This window comes from Labeo rohita, chromosome 25 (assembly GCF_022985175.1).
Source record: "Labeo rohita strain BAU-BD-2019 chromosome 25, IGBB_LRoh.1.0, whole genome shotgun sequence".
NCBI lineage: Eukaryota > Metazoa > Chordata > Actinopteri > Cypriniformes > Cyprinidae > Labeo > Labeo rohita.
The window spans coordinates 13,058,450-13,086,373 of NC_066893.1; the positions used below are offsets into that span (position 1 = coordinate 13,058,450).

Below are 27,924 nucleotides of genomic sequence, written 5' to 3' on the forward strand. Positions count from 1 at the left end.
ATTTTTTGTAACATTATAAATGTCTTTACTGTTACCTTACTTATTTCAGTAACACTATCGTTTACCAACCAAATCTTACTATTAACTAACTCCTGAAAAGCTTACATATTATTAGCATATTGGCTGTTCATTAGTACTTATAAAACACATATTAATGCCTTATTTGGCTTAACTACTTTAGATTCTTTCAAGGAGAAGTCCACTTCCAGAACAAAAATTTACAGATAATGTACCCACCTACTCGTCATCCAAGATTTTCATGTCTGTCTTTCTTCAGTCGTGAAGAAACTGTGTTTTTTGATGAAAACATTTCAAGATTTCTCTCCATGTAAGTCCACTATGAAATGTTCCTCAAAAAAAAAAATAAAAAAATTTCTTTACGACTGAAGAAAGACAGACATGAACATCTTGGATGTTTTGGAAGTGGACTTCTTTAAAGAATGATGAAGAACAAGAAAAACATTAAAGCAACTAAGGCCACAGAAAAAATGGGTGGTCATTGTTGCACTATTTTTAACTATTTTAAGCAAAAGCTTAAAATCTTGCTAATGATGACAATTTTGTATTCTTAAGATTTGCTTTTGTAGTCTTTTTTTTTTTTGTAATATTTACTAGATTTAAAAAAATTCCATTTTTGAAACTTCACGAGAGAAACATCTTACACTTCAGAAGCTGACATGCTTGAATCTACTTGCCGCTGGCCCATGTGAACCTTAGTACAGAGGTCCATATAAATAAGGGCCCGAGGGTCTTACCTCTGCACCTGCTGAGGCTCCAGGAGAGTCAAGCTTGCGTTTCTTGCGGGGTCCGATGGCGGCAAGGGCTGTGAGGTTGGCATCACGCTGTCTCATCTGGGCAAGTTCCTGCTGCTGCATCTGAATGGCAAGAACATTCAATCAACATTAACTGCATGAACGCTATATCAAAGCCATTGATGCGAAACTGACAATTTATACATTGTGTAGGTCTGTGAATAACAAGTTCGCAAATAAGCATTACTGTGTATCACATTCCCTTACTTGAATTATCATTTTCAAATATTTGTATGCTGTGTATTTTACATTCATTCCAAACTGCCCCGAAGAGCTCTATAGCGCAAATGAAGCTCCGAACATCACGCACAGCTTCAATGCAGCAAATAACTCAGAGCTTTCGCCGTATCTGGGTGCTTAATTCAATTTCTTTCCACGAGGGAACGAGGGAGAAAGTGAGTGAGTGTTTGAGAATGAGAGAGCGAGCGATTTTCAAAAAGCACAGCCCGCAGGTAAAGTCATCTCACCCTAGCAGGCAGTGACAGAGCCAGCCACGCCGGGAGGGGTGGATGAGGAGGGGGGGCTGTGCGTCCTCTGTTCCCCCGCTCGGAGTGAGCGCTGCCGGGCACAGAATGCAGAGAGAGTCCTCACCTCTCCTCACCCTGACACTCACACCACTGCGGCCATGAACTCGCAAAAAAAACACTAGCAGCAAGAACGGCTTTGTGTGTCATCGACGGCCCCATTAGAAAGTGCGTTCATCCAGCCGCAGTGGCTGCTGGAGCTATAAAGTGAAGTGGGGGAACAAAACATTAGAGGTGGGATACAGGACACATGATGCTCCGAAAAGAGATTACCAAACAGGAGGACCTGGAAATAGTTTTTTGTTGCATTTTTTGTTACTATTGTTTCATTATATATCCCTAACTCTCTAAAGCCTGCGGTAAGTTTGTTGGGGGAGTAATTGAGAATGAATAGGGGAAAGTCACGTGTGAGGAGGCAATGCCTCCATCGCTATATGACTGGATATGTCTGGTCATGATCAGCTGTAATTGGTTCATGCAATAAATCCCACCACGTGTTTATGCACATTTACAAGTCTGAATGAACAATATAATGGAGTTAATAGGAAGGCTAATTTAAAAGAGTAAACAAACAACACACTTCGATATAACCACTTTGTAACATTAAAATAAGACTTCAAATGGCTTGAAAACATGTCTTTAGTGAGTTATCAGCTTGGTGAAATTTAGAGTAAATCTCTGTGTCTGTGACCAAAATTTACTAAAAAAAAATATTTTTAAAAGTTATCACTTAAAAATAAGTTCACAAAATAAAATATATTGTTTAAATTGTTACTGCCTTGAGTTATTATTTTGGAATACATGTTGCTTAAATGCTTAAAAACATGAGATTCATACTTGCCATTAATAAACAGAACATTGATTAGGTTGTTAATATAAAAATTAATAAATAGTTGTTTTTTTTCACCTTTTTCTGATAGTGTAAATTACAACACCGTTATATTGCCACATTTAAAAAAAATCTAGGATTACAAATTAAAGTCGTAACATTGAGAATAAAGTCGAAATTACAAGAATAAAGTCGAAATATTACAAAAATAAAGTTGGAATATTACAAGAATAAAGTCAGAATATTACGATAGTAACGGCAAAATGTTTTGAGAATAAAGTCGTAATATTTCAAGGGTAAAGTCGAAATACTACGAGAATAAAGTTGAAATATTACGAGAATAAAGTTGAATTATGAGGATAAAATTTAAATATTAAGAAAAACACATTATTGTAAGACATATTGTTTGTATTTCACTATAGTGGAGACTTTGGAATATGTCCCGGTGCTCCCAATCCGGGCCATTTGCATGCGCAATAGCCTAGAATATACTCTCAAAATTGTATAACTTTAATCTCGTAATTGCAATGAATTTTCGTAATTTCGACTGCATTCTCAAAGCGTTTTGACTTCATTCTTGAAATATTGACTTTACTCTCATAGTATTTTACTTTATTCTCGTAGTATTTCGACTTCATTCTCGAAACATTTCGACTTTATTTCCTGCAGTATTTCAGCTTTATTCTTGAAACATTTCGACTATAACCATGAAAATGTGGCTGGGATATAAATTTACATCCGATTACAAAAAAAAAAAAAAAAAAAAAAAAGGATTTTGCCTCATTTCAGAACACCGCCACACACCAATGATAAATATTTAATATTTCTAAAATATGAATTATACTATTTCATATTATACACATAATATTACACATAATAGTATATTTGAACAAAATATATAAACATACAATATTATTATTTTTACTTTTTTATTATGCGTTATAAATTAAAATGCTAAATCATGGTAAAACATTTTTCACCTACAGAATTATTTTTTTTTTTTACTTTTATTAATGCTTAATGATATCTAGTATATTGTAATTTAATAGGAACAAATTTTAGTTATTGTTTCAGCAAATAAAGGGATATTTCGGCCTTATGTATGGATCTGTGGGGGTACACGACAAAAAAAAAAAAAAAAAAAAAAAAAAAAAAAAAAGCAAAACACTTTTCCTTTTGCAGGAATGATGCAAATCAGTCGCGGAGTAAAACATTTTTATTACGCATGTAGATTACTTTTAATTGACTGAATTTGTCACTTGTGCAGCTAGAAACAATTTGTCCAAATAATTGCGCCGCCCTCCCCTCCCTTCAAATACAAACTAAATAACATAATGAAGAGGGGGAAATTGACAAACCGCTAATTCAAGGCAACGTTTACATGCTAATTAAGTCAGGGTTATGCTAATCGGAAGGGAAGTCGTGCACATTGCATGCACACGCATGGATGCCCCGGAGAGAACGAGCTGACACGCAAACACGCCCAACGCCACTGCTGCATGTCAGTGATCTGGTGCACTGAACTTTCACCTGACCCTGACAGCTACGGTGAACGCGCTCAAGGGCACATAAAAGAGACGGACGGTGGGGTGTGAGTGAATCTATTTGAAGTAATGCGAGGTAAGGAGGCCCTGCATGGACACAATGCAGTGGTTAACGGAAGGTTCTAGAAGGACAGGGACTGTTCGGTGTCGCGGCTGATCTTCTCTCGCCGCCTGCAGCTAGAGCGCTGACTTGCGTTCATATTCGATTATTTGATGAGGAGTGAAAGGGGAACCTAGTTACGCCATCTGTAATCCAGAGCTCTGTAGCTCCACATAATCACTGTTTAATGACTGACCTCAATCACAAAACCTGCTGCTCAACTTTACCATGGTCGTTCACCGCTGTGAATACCGATTGGAGAATTTCACTCGCTTCCTTGAAATCAAAGGCGTGCAGGACTACGACTGCCTGTATAAACTGCCTGTTTCTTACAGTATGTGAAACATTGTTCAATAACAATGATAGCTTTACATTCCTGTCACACAACCTCACAAATTAAATTCATCCAGTGTTAATTTTGTCAGCCAAGTTTTTTGCTCTAAATTATAAATCACAATGATTGTTTTCATTTAAAATTTATTATTTTTTTTATTATCTACATTACGAAAACTAGAACAAAAAAAAAAAAAAGATAATGGTTACATTCCTAATAGTAATTCCAATGATATTTGGAATTAAATTCCAATAATGTTTCTCTTATAAAACAATAGTGGTTGAGTAAGTGCATTTATTCTATATCTATTGATATTAAACAATACAGTCGAGAATTACAGAACACACCGAACATCTTATACTGAGATCGCTAAACTTTCGGCTTAATTGTTTGTCGGTGTTCAGGTCATTGCCGGCGCTTCTGTAATGAAGAGCGAGAGCTTGCACATGGTTGCCAAATTGCAAAAATTAAACAAAATCATACGCAGAAAATGTATTCTTTTAACAGCAAAGCTTTGATTTGGGGATATAAACTCTTAATATCTGTCAACCACACAAATTAAAGTTCACATAGTAGAGGAACAGCAGTCCACAATAATATTTTGTATCCTTTTTTGTAGTTTTTGTTTTTTAAAACACATTTTAGTCTTTTATTGTCTACGATATTGCATGTTGATATAGTCACAGTTATTGTTTACTGATCTTATTGTCATCGTCTTATTTTAGTTATAGGAAAAAGCTGGTCAATGAACATTTTTCATTACCAAAATTAACACAGCACCTCTGAAGTGAAAGCTGAAGTGTGTAATTTTTGTTTTGGAGATTATATACTATAATATATTAAAAAAAAAAAAAAAATGAAAAATGAAAAAACTGCAAGTTCAGTCATAACAAACATACAATAAATATACTAAACAATAAATAGGTTAATTTTACTTTGTGTATATTCATGATGGTGGAAGTTGAAGGTAAAATCATCTTAAGCAGTGCAAAAAATAGTACTCAATTAGAAATCATAATACTAATAATAAACAAAACAATGTGTATGTAGATGATGTATATCCTGTTTATACATTTTAGAATAAATTCCATTCTTATTTGAAGTCTTTAGGCAGCTTTTAGTACATTTATATTATTGTGAAATACAGAGAAAGAGTAACACTCTGAAACATTCTAATTTAAAAGAGCTGTTGTCTATTTTAATGTTTTAAAATGTAATTTATTCCAGTGACGCAAAGCTGAATTTCAGCATCATTACTTTAGTTTTCAATGGCAGATGAACCTTCAGAAATCATTCTAATATGCTGATTGGTTGCTCAAAAAACATTATTAACAGTGTTGAAAATTTCATATTGTGAAAATATTACGTAAGTCTTTGCACTGACCTGAAATGTTCGAACAGAAATGTGATTATATATAAAATACATATTTTTTTCTTTTGTATATTGCTATATTACTTTGAGGCGTTGTTGATGTGGCTGAGTTTAGAAAGTACTCGTTTTGTGGAAATGCCATTTTCTCTCAATTGCCTACCTGTCTATTGGCGAGACAGAGAGACAGGAGGCGGCGAAGAAAGAAATGCTTGTAGTCTATAATCATTTACAAAGGTCAGGCGCGAGTGAGAAAGGCAGAGACAGTGAGCCTGCCAGCGCTGCTCTCCATCTCTATTGATCCTTATCTGCAGTCCGGCCCACCAGAATGACTCGCCCGAGAGAAACACCTTAATAACCGCACAGGTTGATGCCGAGTGTAGCGGTTCAATTAGGGGCGCTGGATGAAGTCAAGGACGTGAGAAAACACGAACACGATTCCTGATCCTAATTCTAGCACGATTCTGGGAGTCTTTGATATGCTGAATATCAGCTGCAGAGCTCTGAGTGGCAGTTTTGAGCTCTGGGGGAGTTCGGAGGATCTATCACCTTCCAGAACTCCTTATTAACAAGGTGAAGCACGAGGCGTAAACTCTTGATAATGAGCCAATGTAACAATCCAAGAAAACAAGACAAGTTTCCAAAAACTGTTTTCACATCCCGCTAGCATCTGAATATGTATACAACGTGCAGTTATGAAAATCTTGGGTGCTAAATGAAGATGTTGATTGGTTTTTGTTGACTGAATCAACAAACAATCTGTACGGTTAAAAGTATGATGTAAAATGAAAGCTGAGAAAACACTCAATGGGTGTTTAACACTTTACAACACTAAAATACATCTTACCTGAATGATTTAAAGTAATTATTGCAAACGGAGCAAAAATGTTCACAGCATAAATTGTAAATGCATTTTTGAAGAATGTTTTTTAAAAAAAAAAAAAAACATTTTTCAGGCTTTAAAAAATACATACATTTATGTGATACACTGTAGGTTTATAAAAAAAACCTAAATATTTTTGAATAACATTTCATAAAACAGTGCTTTAAATGCAAATCAGGTAATACATGTTTTTAAATTACATATATTTTACATTTATTTTTATATATTGTATTTTTAATTATTATTTAATTTTTGTGTGTGTGTGTGTGTTTGTATAATATATATACAAAAAATATCAGTAATTGTATTAATTATACTGATTTAAATTAATTGCATGTTTGATCATTATACATGCTAGTTTAATTTATTTTCTTTTTAATGGAACTTAAGCAGCAAAAAACAAATAATTGTATTTTTAATATATATATATATATATATATATATATATATATATATATATATTTTTTTTTTTCTTTTTTAATGCAAATTAAGCATTTTATTGCATTTTAATTATATATACATATATATACATATATATATACATATATATACATATATATATATATATATATATATATATATACACACACACACAATTAAAAATACAATAGTTTTTTGCTGCTTAAGTTGCTTAAGTTAAATATATATATATATATATATATATATATATATATATATACACATTAAAAGATATAAATATAATAATAAATATAGTATATATAATCAAAAATGCAATTAATTTAAATATGTATGTATGTATGTATGTATGTATGTATGTATGTATGTATGTATGTATGTATGTATGTATGTATGTATGTATGTATGTATGTATATATGTATATATATATATATATATATATATATATATATATATATATATATATATATACATATATACATATATATATATATATATACACACACACACCCACACCCACATACATATATACACACTCTTTATATACACACACGTATTAAAACAAGTACAAAAAATACACTTAATGATATAAATATATTTAATGGTGTGTATATACACACACTTATATTAAGACAAGTACAAAAATATAAATAATTGTATTATTATACATATTTAAATTAATAGCATTTTTGATTATTATATATGCTATATTTTATTGTCTTTTTGATGTAAATTAAGCAGCAACAAAAATTTGTTTTTAATCATATATATTTTCTTTTTTAATGTAAATTAAGCAATAATTGTATTTTTGATTATTACATATACTATATATTTATTTTCTTTTAATGCAAATTAAGCAGCAATAACAATCATTGTATTTAACTATATATAAATTAATAGCATTTTGATTATTATATATATTTTATTGTCTTTTTGATGTAAATTAAGCAGCAACAAAACAAATGTATTTTTAATTATATTTTTTTCTTTTTTAATGTAAATTAAGCAATAATTGTATTTTTGATTATTATATATACACTATACATTTATTTTCTTTTAATGCAAATTAAGCAGCAATAACAATCATTGTATTTAACTATATATATATATATATATATATTTTTTTTTAAATGCAAATTAAGCAGCAAAAATAAATAATTGTATTTTTAATCATATACACTTTTTCTTTTTTAATGCAAATTAAGCAATACTTGTATTTTTAATGATATAATTATCTGTATCTATCTCTCTATCTCTGTATAATATATATATATATTTATATATATAATTTGTTTATTTTGACATGTCCTGCTCCAGAAACAGAGGTTCAGTGAAGGAAGGAGGCAGCTGTCTTGGCTTTAAGACGGGCCTTCAACAAAGAAGAGAAGCTGCCATTTTGCTTTGAGGTGAAGCATGTAAATAAATATATATAAGTGTGCTGTTCAGCATTTCTCTTTACTAGTCTAGTTAGCTATACTGTGATCTGAAAAAAAGGAGATGCAGCAAGACCAAAGAAGCTTCAAGAAGTGCTCTCTTTTTCTCCATAACGATATGCCCTCAGGTAAGAAAAACAACAGAGTGCTGAAACAAACAATATATCCACAGCAACAGAGAGACAATGGGCTCTGCGGCTCTAGATTTGAATAAAACATGCTTAGAATGATCGCCGGGGTTCAGAAAAGATCCTCTTTGACGGATGAGATCTAACAGCGGTTGTCAATACAAACAGAGACATATGGTGACATTGCGACATATGGTGTGTAAACTGCTTATTTACAGAACAGAGGGGAAATGACAACAGAGGCATGTGTTTTTTTTCTAAAAATGGGCCAATTTCTGTATCCAAAATTGTAAGTTCCTGCTTGGCATTCAATAGAAATTACAGCGTGAAAGCTGTTCGCTCTGCTAATGAGGACTTTTTTTTTCCCCCCAACTAATCCAAGTTCAAACAGGTTACTTTTAAAGAAAAAAAGAATCCAAAATGCAAAATCCAAAATCTTTTAGATTTCAAAAACACCTAAAAATGAAAATTCTGTCATTGATTACTCACCCTCATGTTGTTCCAAACCTGTAAGACCTTCGTTCATCTTCAGAACACAAATTAAGATATTTTTGATGAAATCCAAAAGGCTTTGCATAGACAGGAATGCAACTACCACGTTTAAGTCCCAGAAAAGTAGTAAGGACATTGTTAAAACAGCCCATGTGACATCAGTGGTTCAACCTTAATTTTATAAAGCTAGAAGGAAAACAAAAATAACGACTTTATTCAACAATTTATTCTCTTCCGTGTCAGTCTTCACCATGCTTTCATGAGAGTACCACAGTGCATGTGTCGAATAAAGTTGTTATTTTTGTTTTCTTTGCGCACAAAAAGTATTCTCTTAGCTTGGATTTTATCAAAAATATCTTAATTTGTGTTCTGAAGATGAACAAAGGTCTTACAGGTTTGAAATGACATGAGGGTGAGTAATTAATGACAGAATTTTAATTTTTGGGTGAACTATCCCTTTAAAACTTGGAATATAGCACACACAGGAATAATTTTTTGATATTTAGTGCTTTGGTATCTTGTTCAAAGATTGACAGCATCAGTCCCTAATTCGATCTGAATAGAAAACAGCACCCATTCTTCAAAATACCTGCTTTTTCTTCCACGAATTGAAGTAATTTTGCTTTCATTGGCATTAAACCTGATGAAAAATCCCTTGTGCTCAGACATGTCATGCCCCCCACAAACCAAAGATTAGCCCATATTAGTCTCAGGGCAATGTGACATCTGAGCAAAATGATGACTCCCCCCCGCCATGTGGTAATAAACTTGTTAGGAAACGTATGAGACCATTTGTCTCAATGTCAGACTAAATGATGTCAAAGTCATAGCAATGGCATAATCATGAAAAATGTATGTCGAGCACTTTTATTAGTACTGTTAAATAGTCTTCCATAAAGCTCACCTCTTTAGCTTTCTGCTTAAGCCGGGCCTGTTCGGGATCCTCCTGCCTCGAGCGACTCTGCAAGCAAAGAGAAACATTAGAACTAAAATAGACTGGTTTAAATTAGATCCAGGATTTAGATGAACCAAATTAGAGCAGAAATATCTGTTCAGAAAACAATCAAAAATGGGAAAAAAAACAGTTTAACCTAAAATGAAAATCCTGTTACTTTTTACTAATGTTGTTCCAAACTGATTTAAAGTTATTTTTGCTGTGGAACCGTGGAAATGTTCTTCAAATTTGTGTTCCGCAGAAAATATATCAGCAATAACACTATTACTAGTAAATTAACCTGACATTGACCTAAACTTTTGCTTAGGTCCTTGCAAATAACTCTACCATGATGACAAACAAAACATAAATGGGTCAAGTCTATTCCCAAACAGTATTTATATGAGACCGGCAACAGAAAACATAACAATTATCTTCTGGCTGACATCTCAATTAGCCGACTGCATTAATTAGAATAGGGACGCCGCTGCACTGGGAGTCACTTTGGAGCGGGACATCGTCGGCGTCGTCATCAGCTTTTGTCATTTAAGTCAACTAATTACCTCTGCTTTCATGTTGCCATGTCCTTTTCCTGTGGGGAATTGTCACACCCCCACCGTATCTTAAGGAGCAAAACTTCAAGGGAGAGCAATGCATGCTGGGAAGTTGCTACTAGCCGTTTGTTGCTGCTTTGGAATCTATATGCGGTCTCAAGTGTCACAGTCACAAATGAAATAGTTAGGAACTGATATGAGAGTAATATGCGATTCTATTTTTGAACAGATCTATATGTGATTTAATTTGTTTTAGTTAACTTAAACCCTAGATTAAAGAGTGAATGCTCTGATTACAATCCAAGTATAAGGCCCTATGATTTCCACAATGTTGAAAACAAAAATGGAATCATGGAATCCAGTCATAAAAACAGAATTTACTGTATAACGCGGAATGTCACGGAATTTGTCCATTTGGGGAGGAACAAATCAAAAGTAGGTCAATACAATTAAATCAAAACACAATATGGACTAGTGTCTGTGAATATTAAACTGCAAAAATACTATTAAATATGAATCCTGCATGTTCTGTCTTTCTGTGTGAATGAATGGCGCAGATGTGCGGATTTGTTTACTACACACACTGAAATGCGTGATGCTCACAGTGTTTTCAAGCCTCTGCGGCCTCGATACACAAACATTATCTCTAGAACTGCTCTGAGATTCCCTTCATGAGCAATTTACGGTTTCTTTTAAGAAAAACTATTATATTGTATACAAACCGAAAACAAAGTTCTTCAAAGCAGCTTGTCAAAATAAAAGTTTGGTTTAACTTGAAGAAATTGTGACAAATGTACTGCTTAATGTACTGCTTAATGTACTGATAGTACTACTAATACAATTATTATTAATACATTATTTTTAAGGAATATTAACCAGAAAAATAATTTACCAGAATGTTTTCAACAGAAGAAATAAAGAAATAAAATTAATTCTTTATAAAATTAATTTATTAGAGATGCTTTTTATTATTAACATTTAACGAAACCATTAAAATGGAATCAAAAAAAAAAAAAAAAAAAAAAAGAATCTGGTAAAAATTAAACTGAATTGATCATTTTTTTTATTATATTTTAAAATCAATTAATTAGAGATACGTTTATTATTAACATTTAATGAAACAAATTAACATTAAATAGAATAATAGAAAAAAACATAAATAACTAATTACAACGGATTTCATATGGCCCTTCAAGTATTCTCACAAATTTATGCGTACATTAAGTATTGCCCGATATTTCAGATTATTAAAAAGCTCTTAATTTGAGAAATTATTTTAATTTAACAGTCTCAAACAATTTTGGTTATGAAATTGTTCATGCTTGGCCCTCCTGAAGTTACAGTATTAATTTCTAATAATCTAATACCACTGTTAAATGTATTCTTTGAGCAAGCTGCAAAATGAATATAAATTTTTTAAACTGTGTAAAATATAATGTTGAAATACCTCACTTTTAGCATCAAAAACTATTTTTTCTTCAGAGAAAATAGTATAGAACTTTAATCTGACAATTATCATAACATGAAAATAATTACTAGCTTTGCCAGAATTGTAATATTGAATAATATGCGCTTCCTGAACAGACCAAGAGAGATGGGATCTGATTGGTTAACTTAAAGTTGGGAACAAAGTTCAATAAAAATTGTATTAACAGTATCTGTGATTCTGTTGATTACCATGGAAAATACTTTTGACTTCCCCTCCAGAAATTGACTTATTGTCAGCTGATATTTTCGTTTTTTTTCCCTTTTTTTTTTTAAATCCATATTGATTGATATTGTATATTTATTTAGTCACGCTAATTTTCTTTACATTAACATGAGGTTACCTTTCTATTACCTAATACTCAAAGTTAATGTTTAAAAAAATAAAAATGAGCAAATCTTAAAATTAATATCAATCATTTATATTGCACATTATTATTGTAATGCCTAAATTTACTGGTAGCACCTAAAATGATTGACTTTAGTCATTTATCTAAAAAAAAAAAACAAAAAAAACGTGGTAGATTATCTACAATATCTAAAATTATTTACATTGTGTGTGTGTGTGTGTGTATGTATGTATGTATGTATGTATGTATGTATGTATGTATGTATGTATGTATGTATATATATATATATATATATATATTTTTTTTTTTTTTTTTTTTTTTTTTTTTTTTTTTTTTTTTTTAATGTGTAGATAATTTATTCATTTGGAATTGATTTAGAAGTGTAGATTTTTTTTAAAAACAATTTATTTAAATATTCATATTTTTGTAATTTATTTAAATAGTTCAGGATTTTACTATCATCCATTTATCAGTTATATAACTTTAAAATAATTATCGGCTTATCTGTATTAGCCGGAATTTTAATAATGGTGCATCCTTACATCTAAAATATACACATTTAGCATAAAAAAACCACCCACATGTCCATCCCTGCCAACTTAACTTGTTAAAACCCAGTAAATTCCTTCTAAACCTCATGTCTACCTCTATAGCTATTTTTGAAAAAAGCCACATAGTCTTGATTACTTTATAAGCAGCATTCACTTGACTGGTGGTAAAAAGGTAGTGATGCCTTAAGGTTCATCTATTACATATAACATGATTTCCCCTCCCCCAAGAAGCTCAGTGAGTGAGATAGTGTCACTTCCTTAGAAAGAAAGCAACTTCAAGGCAAATTTAAAACATCCTCAGACTCATTCCCTTTCCCCTGATGTACTCCAGTCCAGGCAACAGTACAATCAAATCAACTGGAGACTGGATAAATCCCTCTGGCTTTGCCATTACTGCAATTTGCTACAGTATGAAGCAGACCAAGTGCAATCTTGTGTCTTAATAACACTGCCTTTTCTCTCCGAGGCTTAAAAGCACAACCGGTTTCTTTTAAACAGTGGCCAACACGTGCAGGAAAAGCCAGCGTTCACTGGCGAGGCGCTGATGGGCAGACTGGCGCCAGCGGCCACTCCCGCATCACTCAAACCTACTTTTGCGGCTTTCATTAGCAGCTCCCGTTCTTCGTCATCTTTCCTCTGCTTCTCAATCTTCTCCAGCTGCTCAAAGAACTTCAGCTGGGTCCGCACATCCGACGCCTGCTCGTACAGCTCCTCATCCTGGGGAAAGAGAAAACAAAACTCCTCATCAACAAGTTCATCACCTCTACGTTGTTACGAGAGCGAACAAACTTTTCCCCAGCTCGCCTAAAGTTTCACTCTTTTCCCTTTTGTGCGTAAATGAAAGTGAAGTTAGTAGGTCACCCAGAGCTAATGGGATAATTGTACGTTTCGCAGTGTTTCTGCGAGGCAACCCCCGACTCTTTCCTGCGATGGTTGTTCTAGCGTTGCAGGTAAAAGAGCTGCGTGAGGCGCAGCGGAGGACCAAAGCTGAGCGACATGCACGCACACATACACACAGGAACCCACACATTTTTGTGCACTTCTGAGGCTATAGCCTATTAGCAGCAGGAACGGCACTGCTCCTCTCATCTCCTCTCGCGCGCTTTCTTTTGCGCTGAGGCTGCGCCTCACTCGCAGGGCCAACTTTTCCCGTCTCCATTCAAGTTTGGCTTGTTTTTCGCTGATGTCAACAGGCTGACTTCATACAGCCGTGCCAGTTACTCATTTTGAACAGTTTGTTTCAAAATCAGAATGGGACAAATCGCAACATGACACCGGATCCTCTTTGTAACACTCAGTTTCTTTTTAGCACAAAATAAAAGTCTAGATTTCCACAGTTTTTCCCCTCAAGCTGCATTACTTTCAGTCTTCTATGATAACAAGGTTAACAAAACTAGTGTAATTTATTAGACAATAATTAAATAATAAAATCTGTATTTTTCCACTCAACAATAACACAGATTTGATGCTATACATTAACAGTTACAACCTATTCTAATCAATACCAGATATGGTTTTTGAATGATTTTTGGATTGACATCTCTTACAGTTTCCACTAAAGTATTAAACTGAGTCAAATCACCATATTAGAAAGCTTTCTGGAGGATCATATGACACTAAAATCTGGAGTAATGGCTGCTGAAAATTTTGCTTTGTCATTATATAAATTGTTATTTTAAAATGACTAAATACTTGTTTTAATCTAATATACACGACCAGTCAAAAGTTTTTGAACAGTAAGATTTTTAATGTTTAACGAAGTCTCTTCTGCTCACCAAGCCTGCATTTATTTGATCGAAAATACGGCAAAAACAGTAATATTGTGAAATATTTTTACTATTTAAAATAACTGCTTTCTATTTTAATATATTTTAAAACATAATTTATTCCTGTGATTAAGGCTACATTTTCAGCATCATTACTCCAGTCTTCAGTGTCACATGATCCTTCACTAATCACTCTAATATGTTGATCTGCTGCTCAAGAAGCATTTTTTTTATTATTAACAATTTTTAAAACAGTTGAGTACATTTTTTCAGCATTCTTTGTTAAACAGAAAGACCCAAAGATCAGAATTTATCTGAAATAAAATGATTTTGTAATATTATACACTATACCATTCAAAAGCTTGAAATCAATAGAAGTTTTTTTTTCTATTAATTTCTATAAGAAATTATAGAAATTAACACTTATTTCTTTCTATTCACCAAAGAAAACTGAAACAAATTCTACTCAGCTGTTTTCAACATAATAATAATAATAATAATAATAATAATAATAATAATAAATATTTTTTGAGCAGCCAATTTAGAATATTAAAATGATTTCTGAAGGATTTCTGATGTGACTGTAGTAATAATGCTAAAAATTCAGCTTTGAAATCACAGGAATAAATTACATTTTTGAATATATTTAAATAGAAAACTATACTATAATAGTTATATGCAATAGTTAAATTAAATAGTGAAAAATATTTCAAAATTTTACTGTTTTTACTGTACCTTGGATCAAATAAATAAAGGCTTGGTGAGCAGAATAGACGACTTCTTCAAAAAAAAAAAAAATTAAAACATTAAAAATCTTACTGTTCAAAAACTTATGACTGATAGTTCATTTTTATATATATATATATATATATATATATATTTATTTATAAAGAAAAAAAAAAAACACTCAGTAGAATTCCATTCCATAATTCAGAGTTATTTCATTAACAACAAAATACATTGTTAATCTTGCTAGAATAACTGATCTATTTGATAAAAAAATATAATAATAATAATAATAATAATAATAATAATAATAATAATTATATATATATATATATATATATATATATATATATATATATATATATATATATATATATATATATATATATATATATATATAGTAAGAAAAAAAAATAAAATTAGTAATAGAAAAATTATTGGTAATAATAAGTAGTAATAATAAAATTCTATAATTCCATTCCATATTCCATAATCCCAAGTTATTTCATTAGCACAATATTTCATAAAGTACATCTTTCATCATGTTAGAATAACTGATTTATTTGGGAATTATATATATTGCTATGGAGATATAATTAAAATTATAAGTAGTTAGTATGATATAATCAGTTCAGTTCAGTGTGCTGTTAAACAAAAGTCTTACCCTCACTAGTCTTACTAGTGTAGTCTACTGTTACTAGTGTATCTTCCATGATCAAGACTCAGGTTAGAGTTAACACTACCAGTTATATTTTCAGCATGAAGGATGCATAATGACAAATGTTCGGCGGGAAAAGTCAGTTTGTGATTTCTCTTTGAAGTTCTGGAGTGAGTGGCTCAGGTATCGGCTCTTACTTTGCAGGAGTCGGCGCGGTGTTGCGCAACGGCCGAGACTTTCTCCAGCATGGAGCGCAGCCTGGACTGAGTGGCGTGAGAAATGAGATTGACCGTCTCCATTGACACCTCCGTCACGCCGAACTTCTTGGCTGAAACGACACAAAGTTTGGTGTTAAAGTCACTCGGAAAGGTGGGGGGGGGAGTGAAGAAAAACAATTTTTCGAGCCTGGAGCACCAAACCAATTAAAAGACAAGTATTATTGTTTTGCTTCTCAAACCTGCCTCATGATGTGACCTAATTTAACTGGTAAACACTTCACTGCCACACTTTGCATCTGTCACACCCACACACTCACTTCCCATCACTCTCTCCACATCATATCCAGCAGGTGGCGCAACACACCTCCTCCCCGTTCCCTCCTCCAGCCATCAAGCTCAAATCGTCACACACACACACACAAACACACACACATATATACACACACAGAACTCCCCCGAAGGAAGATTTACATTTTTAACACACTCCACCCCCCTGGCGACAGCATAACAACCACAGCCGGGCTCCATGTAATAGCACATATCCGCAGGCACTCATTGGTATGCACTGTGTGCTAAATCAAGCGCACGGGGGGAGAAAGAGTTTGCTTAAATACAATAATGGAGGGCGCTTTTTGGGATGAGAGGGATCCAAAGACCTGCCTCATGTCTCCTGCTTCTTCGTGCTCTTTAAGACATCTTCAAACTGATTTATGTGAAGGTTAACTAGCTAATCATTATTAATGAGATGCTGGCGCAGTATGTTTGCAGTTGCATGTATAGCATTTGTGTGTCTGGTCTTGATTCTAGACCCTATTCTGTGTTTAAACACACCTTTTACCTATTTAGTAATGGAGAAAAGACAGTAGACTTGAAATGAAATCCAAGAGCTTTCTGACCCTGCATAGACAGCAATGCAACTGACACGTTCAAGGCCCAAAAAGGTAGTAAGGACATGGTTAAAATAGTCCATGTGACATCAGTGGTTCAAGCCTAATATTACAAAGCTATGAGAATGCTTTTTGTGCACTAAGAAAACTAACATAACTGTATTCAGCAATTTCGTCTCTCGAGAGAAAGTACAACGACGCATCTCTGAAATGCAGAAAATCCTATTTGTTTGCATGTAGCATCTACAGGTATGTATATTCTAAGGCATGTAGTGCTTGAAATGTGCATTGTTTGTTTAGGCAGGGACATTTAGAGTGCATGCAAGTGACCTTGTCAAGGAAGAGGCCCGAGGCAACCTCACATTTCAGCACACAGCAAACTAACAGAGAGCCATCAGAAGACGGCCTATAAAGTATTCATACGCAGCCCGAGGAAGTCTCAAGCTCGGACACAGGACATTCATTAGCCTGACTTAGCAAGTGAGTGACCAGTGGAAGTGCACTACAGAATGCCTTAGTCTTAGGCGGAGATCAAGGAGAGAGGACTGGGACATCACTGAATCACTGAATATCTGTTTTTTAAAGGGACAGTTCACTTCACATGACTTCCTTCTTCCAGATGAATACAATTGGAGCTATATTAACTAGATAAAATAAAGTTTGTCAAGACAAACTTTAAGTTGGCTTGAGAAAGCCGGAGAGAGTTTAGAGTTTAAGAAAAAAAGTTTTAAGTTTGATGGTTTTCAGTCTGAAATAGTTTACTGAAGTAGTTTTAAAAGGTTAAAGTTTGAATGTTTTGAAGGCAACACAGTTTCACATAGATGTTTCTAGCATGATTAGCAAGTCGCTAGCATGTTTCTAATAATTAGCAAGTTGATAGCATGTTTCTAGCATGATTCTAGTATGATTAGCAAGTTGATAGCATGTTTCTAGCATGATTAGCAAGTTGTTATGTTGCTAGCATGATTAGCCAGCTGCTGGCATGTTTCTAACGTGATTAGTACGTTACTAGCATGTTTCTAGCATGATTAGCAAGTTGTTAGCATGCTGCTGGCATGATTAGCCAGTTGCTAGGATGTTTCTAGCATGTTTAACAAGTTGCTATCATGATTAGCAAGGTATTAACATGTTTCAAGCATGATTAGCAAGTTGCTAGCATGATTCTAACATGATTAACATGTTAATAGCATGTTACTAGCATGATTAGCAAGTTATTAACATGTTGCTAAAGTTTCTAGCACGATTAACATGTCACTAGCATGATTCTAGCATGATTAGCAAGCTACTAGCATGTTTCAAGCATGATTAACAAGTTACTAGCATGATTCTAACATGATTAACATGTTAATAGCATGTTGCTAGCATGATTCTAACATGATTAACATGTTAATAGCATGTTACCAGCATGATTAGCAAGTTATTAACATGTTGCTAAAGTTTCTAGCACGATTAACATGTCACTAGCATGATTCTAGCATGATTAGCAAGCTACTAGCATGCTTCAAGCATGATTAACAAGTTACTAGCATGATTCTAACATGATTAACATGTTAATAGCATGTTGCTAGCATGATTCTAACATGATTAACATGTTAATAGCATGTTACCAGCATGATTAGCAAGTTATTAACATGTTGCTAAAGTTTCTAGCACGATTAACATGTCACTAGCATGATTCTAGCATGATTAGCAAGCTACTAGCATGTTTCAAGCATGATTAACAAGTTACTAGCATGATTCTAACATGATTAACATGTTAATAGCATGTTACTAGCATGATTAGCAAGTTATTAACATGTTGCTAACATGTTTCTAGCATGGTTAACATGTTATTAGCATGATTCTAGCACAATTAGCAAGTTACTAGCATGTTTCAAGCATGATTAGCAAGTTACTAGCATGATTAACAAGTTATTAACATGTCACTAGCATGATTAGCAAGTAACTAGCACGATTCCAGTTGCTAGGCTTGGCTTGATAGATAGATTAGAAATATTAGACAGAATGGAAGTTTGAATTGATTAGAAATAGTACATAGAGGGGAAGTCTTGATTTAGTCCCAAGGGATTCTGGGAGTTTAAGTCTGAATTTTGACAGCTGGAGTTTGAATACTGTTGCTCATTTGAACATTCCGTCAATGTAAGTCTATGGGATTTTTATGATTTTTAATCTTTAATTTTATGAAAACTATCGGATCAGTTAGAAAAGAGATAGCACACTTAGTGAGATCAGTCTGAAGATCTGGGCTGAGTTTGGTGGTTCTAGCTTAAAAGCTCTGGGTGGAGTAGCGTTCAGAAACTTGGCTAAGAAGTCAGATAATAGCAGTGAATGGGTAATTTTGAAGTCATCCATTCATCATAAAAGGTACAGGAAAATGGCCTCCCGAATCGATGCATTTAAGAAAAATATCAATATTTATAACTTTATAAACTGTAATCTCTAGCTTCCGCTAACTGTCGTACACGTATTCATGAGAGAGTGGCGCTCCAGTGAGAATATTCTAGTTTTGTTTACCAGTTTCCTCTTGGTTTGTATCGAAACCCTATGTTACTTTTCTTTACAAATCCTAGTTTGAGATTCCGGTTTATAAAGTTTTAAATATGGATGTTTTTCGTACACAAACACATTGAGTCACTGTAGAAGGCCTTTATTAACCCTTGGAGCTTTGTGGAGTACCTTTTATGATGGGTGGATGCACTTTTTTGGCCTTCAAAATCTCAAAAGCCATTCACTGTCATTATAAACTTGAAAGATCCCGGACATGTTTGAACATAACTCTGATTGTATTCGTCTGAGAGAAGAAAGTCATATACACCTAGGTTTGAGGGTGAATAAATCATGGGATAATTTTTATTTTTTGGGTGAACTATCCCTTTAAGTCTAGGGTGGGTCATACTGTTTATAAAAATAAAAATATTATTAAATACTATATATTTACACATATTAATAATAACATTGCTAATTGAATGCAATTTACATTAAGAAATATAAATCTAGACTAATTATACACAGCTTCTTTATGCAGGGTTCCAGACTGTGACCATTTTTTCTGCCAGTGCGACTAAATTTTGTGAGCGGTCGCACTGGCAAGACCAATGCGTTGACCAACTCATAAGCGCTGCCATTTCTGTTTCATATGAGAAACATCAAACAGTAAACGAAACGAAAGCGAAACAAAATTTCGCTGCTCATTTGAGATGTGCAGCATGGACCGTTTATCAGCTCGGACCACAAACAAACTTGTCCGAGCTTAAAACAGTATACCATGGTGTTGTGACCAAAAAAAAAAAAAATACAATGTTTTCATTTCAGGGTTTGTACAACATTTTTAGAGCACTTTTCAATGACTTTCAAGCTTTTCTCACAACTATTTCCAGCAATTTAAAGCTCTCCAATTTGAATGTTATTTTTAATGGGATGACCAAAACATACTTTGAAGTAAACACTTATATAAAATTAAAAATCAAATGGATGGATCACTTATTGGCTTATTAGTCATTAATTTTCTACTTTTTGCTTCATATTTTGAAATTATAAAATCACTACTATAAAATATCAAATCATCAAGAAAACAAATTTTGTCAGTTTAACACTTTTTTGTGGATGAAGAAAGAAGAGTCACAAAGTGCTTTGAAAAACAAACTTTCTTAAAATTTGTGATTATAACCTATAATCTATATTCTATAGATTATAATTATAAAATCTATAGAAGAATAATAGGAGTAGAATATACACATTTTCTATATAAAAACTAGATTTTGCACGTTACTTTTGTTGAAGGAGGAGTTCACTTCCAGAACAAAAATTTACAGATAATGTACTCACCCCCTTGTCATCCAAGATGATCATGTCTTTCTTTCTTCAGTTGTAAAGAAATTATGGTTTTTGAGGAAAACATTTCAGCATTTTTCTCCATATAATGGACTGATATGGTGCCCCGAGTTTGAACTTCCAAAATGCAGTTTAAATGCGGCTTCAAACGATCCCAAATGCACTTGTAAATGATCCCAGCCGAGGAAGAAGGGCCTTATCTAGCAAAATGATCGGTTATTTTCATAAAAATTATACAATTGATCTACTTTTTAATCTCAAACGCTCGTCTTGTCTTGCTCTGCCTGAACTTCCAGTTCATAACAGTTAGGGTATGTCGAACCCTAACTTGAACCAGAATACACAGAGTTCAGGCAGAGCAAGACAAGACGAGCATTTGAGATTAAAAAGTAGATCAAATTGTATAATTTTTATGAAAATAACCGATCATTTTGCTAGATAAGGCCCTTCTTCCTCAGCTGGGATCATTTGAAGCTGCAGTTTTTTTTTTTTTTTTTTTTATAAAATAAAAATAACCAATCGTTTCGCTAAATAAAGACACTTTTTCCTAGACTGAGATCATTTGAAGCAGCATTTACACTGCATTTTGGAAGTTCAAACTCGGGTCACCATAGCGATCCATTATATGGAGAAAAATGCTGAAATGCTTTCCTCAAAAAAAATTTCTTGGCATGAAGACATGAACATCTTGGATGACAAGGGGGTAGTACACTATCTGTAAAATTTTGCTCTGGAATTTAACTTCTCTTTCAATTAGCAAATTTTGTATGCTTCCCAACTCAAGCTTAGTGCTTTACTGTCAAATCCATATAAACATAATATACAAGAAATGAATATGCAACTGCACTTACTAATGATCAAAATCATTTTATGATTAAATGATTGATATTTTTAATAATCCCACACACCAATCTGCTCCTGGCGCTACCATCTGTAGAACTTAGTGGTGCTGGTGCTACTGCCCTCAAATGTTAGTCTGGAGCCCTGTCATGACTGATTAGGTTGTAGGCTACTGATTGACTAGCTGATTTTGAAATCATGTAGTACAAAATATTAGTGTTCAGATCCCTTGTGTAGATTATTCATATGCCTGACTGTAAATCTGTCCAAAAATATCATCTACACAGCTTTCTCTCTGTGTGGCATTTAAATCAAGCAGCCAAATCATAAAGCTTAGAAAAGAGTGACACATCTTTCCTGTCTCATCGGGCCAGCTTTCATCAGCTTTTTGTTAAAATCCATTCATAATCCCACACCCATTTAAAGATCCGCCCTCAAACAACGTCAGTCAACACTGATACAGTAATTAGACAGAATATTAACTGCCCACACAGTGGCGGTACAGCCTAAACCTCTTTATGACTGTAAACCTGCCAGGAGAAACTGATCCTGACAAGCACACTGCCAGACTGCCGATGAGAGTATTGCAGCGGCATGGTTATTGCGTACCGGTCTCCAGGAGACGTTTGTGGAGCAAGCTGGCAGGAAGGAAGGCCTCGTCCTTACAGGAACGGATCTGGGTGCCCACCAGCTCCGAACCCGTGGCCAAGATACGGGCGTTCTCCTCATTTAAGTTCACACCAGCCATGGACGCCACGTCATTGATGTCGTCATCATCCCTGCAGATACGAACGGAGGAGATACAAGAAGAGTTTTACCATGCATGAAACAGGTATATTATGATGGATATATATATATAAAAACATACATACACATACATACATATTATATGTAATGTGTGTATATATATATATATATATATATATATATATATATATATATATATATGTGTGTGTGTGTGTGTATATATATATATATATATATATATATATATATATATACATAATATTCTAATATTCTAATATATAATATTCTTTTCTATGTCATTTGTATAAGTGTGAAGCTGCCAGAGTTGATTCATTAAAGAAGAGCTTACTGGAGAATGGGTTTGATACAAAACTCATTTTAAATCATTAAAAATTATTCATTTTTCTTCACCATATTAATAAATAGTCATAAACATGACTTCATTCCATCACACCCATTCTCACATTCTCAAATTCTGTCATGCCCCCGATGCCATGAAGCACCGAACAATTCTAGAGAAACGCTGCCTCCTACTGGACTCTTAGAAAACCTACCTGAAAGTCCCACCCCCGGGGTCATTCAGCTTCTGTTTCTGATTGGCCAAAGCTTGAACGGCCACACCCATGGGGCTTCTCACTTGCAAGGGAGTCCCAACAGCACCTGCAATAAAACTTGTAATTATACTGGGGAACGTCCACTGGACTCTTGCATAAGAAAAGGAACACTTAAGCCTCAATAAGTTTCCTTTAGTGGGTTTAAAATGGACTCTAAGCTCATTAAGTCTCTCAATAGCTTACCTTGAGCACGAACCGTCTGTGTAATCACCACCGGCATCCGTGTCGGAGTAGCCTGAACCCCAGGCCTCTTAACAGCCTGAGAAGAACAAAACCACAGAGGATACAAAAATTCAAACATATTTTTGGCTGCTGAGATTTGAATCAGAGATGGTAATGTGGTAATCTAATAACATGAGCTTTAGAAAACCAACTAAACAGATGCATTTAAACAATCACAATTTTCCGGTGGCAAAAACATGTAAATATGTTACAAATATTCAAATATAATATGTAAATATGTTATGTATATAGGCCATTCTACAGAATTAGTGCAAACTGCTGTCCCACAACCATCGAACACATTTGTGACTTTTTTTTTTTAGGAAAGGACAACATTTGGCCGAGATACAACTATTTGAAAATCTGGAATCTGATGGTGAAAAAAAAAAAAAAAAAAAAAAAAAAAAAAAAAAAAAAGGCAACATACTAAGAAAATCGCCTTTAAAGTTGTCCAAATGGAGTTCATAGCAATGCATGTTACTACTCAAAAATTAAGTTTTGATATATTCATAGAACACAATCTTTATTTAATATCCTAATGATTTTTGGCATAAAAGAAAAATAGATAAATTTGACCCATCCAACATATTATTGGCTATTGCAACAAATATACCTGTGCAACATAAGACTGGTTTGTGGTCCAAGGTCACATTTAAAAAGTATTTAAGTATTCAAATCTTAGATGTTTACTAAGATCCTTCTATTATCTATTAAAACCCACAATAATTTTTTAAAAGATCAGTAAGCTTAACATATATAAAATCATCATTTAATGGCTACTTTCAGCTGGGAAGGTAACTGTCCCGATCCCTAATCCCTAAATTTCAATTAATGAAAATGACATTGAAATAATTTTTCCATTTTATTCCATAGTTGTTTTTAAAAATATCTTTTTTAAAAGAGTGAAGTTCAATAAAGATGTTTATTTTATATTTCTTTGTAAATGTATCCCACATTTTTATGTCACTACCGAAACAGTCCAACAGTCCATTGGCTGACTAACTACACCCCTACATTTATGATCAGGGAATACTCATAGCTACATGGTGAGTAGATAGGTTTTATCATTTTGAGGTAAAAATGTGTTTAAAAGGATTAAAAAAAATGTGTGTACATTTAAAAATTGTCACTACCAAACACCATTTTTCTACAATTAAAATCAGGGTTTGTACAGACACTGTAAAATAAAATTCCAGGACTTTCAAGGACTTTAAGCACTACTTTTTTGTTTTTCAAGGGTTTCAATCAGAGAACTCACTTATCAAATAATTTCTTCCTTCCTTTTTTCAAATTCTTAAAAAAGAGAAATGGATAAAAACTAATAAAAAAAATAGTACAAATTAAGTGAAGCACATGCAAAGTATTACTACTAAAGTATTACAAAGTATACTAGACTTTTACTATAGCAAAACTGCTGTTAATTTTCTTAAGGGATTTGTATTTGTGTAACCCGCATCGAAGTCCCGATCAGAATCACAATTCACTATCTGCTCTAATGTTCCGATCTAGAGCAACAATTTGCAAACTCACTGCAAAGTTTCAATCGAAATCAAATAATTTGCGATCCACGGTCTTAAGTCTCTATCTGAATTTGATTTAGATTGGAACTTCATATCGCATATAGTGAATCATTTGATTTGAACCAATCAATTCGCTAAAAGATTCACAGATTTCAAAGATTCTCCATTTCACCCATCACTATTTGCTTTTTAAAACTGTTACGAGTGATGCTGAAAGTCGAAAATGAATGGCTCTTTTAACTTGATCGTTTTTTTGCTAATGAATCGCTTGAAATAAATGAGTCACGAGTTTGAATCAATCAGAGAGGTTCCGTTGTTGATGACTCAATTGATTTGGTTCGTGTGTTCCTCTTTTCAGATCTTCAGCCATGTTTACACGACACTGTCAATACTAGTATTTGCTTAGCTCGATTGTTAACTGGGAAGTTAACTGAAAGAAGTGAAAAAGGTACGCTGTTATTTGAATTGCATGAATTTTCTGCGTGAAACGATGTGTGCTTATTCACAAAATTAAACGCTTATTTCATAGATACATTGTTGTTCAATAATTCAAGCACTTTTCAAGTACCTCTTCAGGAATATTGTTATTTTCAAGGATTTTCCATGCCTTAAATTTAAAAGTCAAATTTAAGTACTTCAAGCACCTTGTACGAACCCTGTAAACACTTTTTTGTGAGTTATTCCATAACATTTTGTTTTTATATGTGTATAACTGTGCTAGCTAACCATGTGCATCTTTGAACTAGGTTCAAAAGTATCTCAAATTGTCACTACCGAAACATTTGGTGGTGTTTCGACAATAACATCTTTGTTTTTTGGTGTTACTCCACAAATTTGTCATTACCACAACATGTCATCATTGTTTTGGTAGTGACATAAGGAAACACAAGCCTTTATTCAGAGGAAATCAACAAAATTTTGGTAGTTATGCAAATTTTTGTATTTTAGTATGTTTTAGTATGCAGGTTAACATTCTGTAATGTGATGTGGTCGCTACCAAAATTATTGTCACTATCGAAAATGAGTTGTCACTACTGAAACTTGGAATGTTTTGTCAGAAATAAAGTATACTGAATTTTCAACTAAGATGTTATGATAGTGTTTGGTTCAATGTATATTCAAAGTAATGAATCCTTAAATTTGAAATCAGTATGATCAACTTTTTGCCTTTTACAAAAAAAAACTGCACTCAAAATACAAATCTCATAAATCACAATTAAAATATTGTTACAATTAGAATTGTAATTGAGTTACCTCTTTAAAAATTTTAATAAAATAGAAAAAAATACATATTTACACAGAAGATGTATGCAAAATCTTAATTTAATTTTATCAAATTATATATTACTGTGTTTCAGTAGTGACAAATTTGGGGAGAGGACAAATATTCCAAAACTTTCTGAAAATACAATATGAGAATTAACTGCACAATTACCAGAAATGCGTACCTTGGGTATACCTTGTACACAAATTGCATATATACAAAGTTTGTGGAAAAAGAGATTTTTTACAAATCTGCCTTTGCACCAACTTCTGTAAAATGGCCCATATATTTTCATATATTGAATATTCAGTATATCGACTAAGCCTACAATAAACCACAGGAAAGCATGAGTACCATGGTGGTAGTGGGAGCCAGGGGAGTAGCCGGTCGGATGGTAGATACGGTGGTGGGCAGTGTGCTCGGCGCTGGAGCTTTAATGGTGTTCACCGTCAGTGGGGTGGACGTAGTGGGGGTCTGAGACAGCTGAGTTAAAGACTGCTGGGAGTTCAGAAGAGTCAGACGCAGAGCAGGCAGGCTTTTCTGTACAAAGAAAAGGGGAAGCAGATTTCAGGTATATAAAAACACAAAAGCAAATCTAGTGTCTTAAAAGAATAGTCCACCCAAAAATGAAAATTCGGTCATCATTTACTCATCCTCATGTCATTCAGAACCTGTTTATCTTTATTTCTTCTGCTGAACACAAAAACAGTCTCTGTTGACTTTCATTGTATTTTTTGTACATACAGTGGAAGTCAATGGGAAACTTAAGTTGCTAACTATCTCCAAAATATCTTCTTTTGTGTTCCACAAAAAGAGAAAATGCACACATTTTTGGGTGAACTCTCAAATTTTCATTTTTTGGGTGAACCATCTCTAAGTTTCTGTAATTAAAAACAACAAGCGCAACTGCTTTGAGTCCTACCTTCAAAAAGGGGATCAGGTATGGTTGAGGAGATGATTTCAACTCCGTCTGCAGGCGATTCGTAAACTCCTCAGGCTCAATTTTTGCGTCCTTTGCAGATTTTTTGAAAGCAAAATGCACATCAGTTATCTCAAATTAAAATTACACATGCTTTATGAAAAGATTTAGTCCTGTTACACAAGTACTGGAAATAACCAGTTTAAGTTTAAAAGATTAGTTCACTTTCAGAATAAAAATTTCCTGATAATTCCCCCCCCCATGTCATCCAAGTTGTTCATCTTTCATTCTTCAGTCAAAAAAATAAAAATTAAGGTTTTTGAGGAAAACCAGGATTTTTCTCCATATAATGGACTTCAATGGGAGTCAACAGCTCGAAGGTCCAAAGCAGCTTCAAAGGGCTCTACATGATCCCAGTGAGGAATAAGGGTCTTATCTAGCAAAACAATTGGTAATTTTCTTTAAAAAAAAAAAAAAAAAAAATTCTATACTTTTTAACCACAAATGCTAGTCTTGCACTAGCTTGACATCACATTATGTAGCCACGTGTGGATAGTTTTTTGTCTGTGAAGTCTGGTTCAAAAAGGTAGGGAAAGACAAAAAACTCCATCTCATTTTCTCCTCCAACTTCAAAATTGACCAACATTGTTGTTTTATCTTTTTTTGTAAAGCGCATTTGATTTTCTTTGTACGTTCGCTTTGTAAACACTGGGATGGTACTTCAGTCTACATCATGCCTGACCTTTCCAACGTCGAGGTTAAAAAGTATATGAATTTTGATTTTTTTTTTTGGAAAATGACCAATCATTTCGCTAGATAAGACATTTATTCTTCGTCTATGATTGTGCAGAGTCCTTTAAAGGAACACTCCACTTTTTTTTGAAAATAGGCTCATTGTCCAGCTCCCCTAGAAAAATGACCATATACAATGACAATATTGTTCCTATTTAAAACTTGACACTTCTGTAGTTA

General features: G+C 33.4%; 1 protein-coding gene across 1 annotated transcript in view; it reads right to left on the reverse strand.

The window, feature by feature from the left end:
• Positions 1 to 27,924, reverse strand: part of si:dkey-219c3.2 (transcription initiation factor TFIID subunit 4) — a 58,814-nt gene that overhangs the window by 23,597 nt on the left and 7,293 nt on the right. The window contains exons 5-13 of the mRNA XM_051100255.1: positions 26,956 to 27,045; positions 26,388 to 26,573; positions 23,211 to 23,286; positions 22,968 to 23,073; positions 22,276 to 22,445; positions 16,088 to 16,218; positions 13,332 to 13,457; positions 9,771 to 9,827; positions 756 to 875 (exon numbers count right to left, since the gene is read on the reverse strand). Of these exons, the coding sequence (XP_050956212.1) occupies positions 756 to 875; positions 9,771 to 9,827; positions 13,332 to 13,457; positions 16,088 to 16,218; positions 22,276 to 22,445; positions 22,968 to 23,073; positions 23,211 to 23,286; positions 26,388 to 26,573; positions 26,956 to 27,045 (1,062 nt within the window). The remainder of the gene's footprint in view (positions 1 to 755; positions 876 to 9,770; positions 9,828 to 13,331; positions 13,458 to 16,087; positions 16,219 to 22,275; positions 22,446 to 22,967; positions 23,074 to 23,210; positions 23,287 to 26,387; positions 26,574 to 26,955; positions 27,046 to 27,924) is intronic.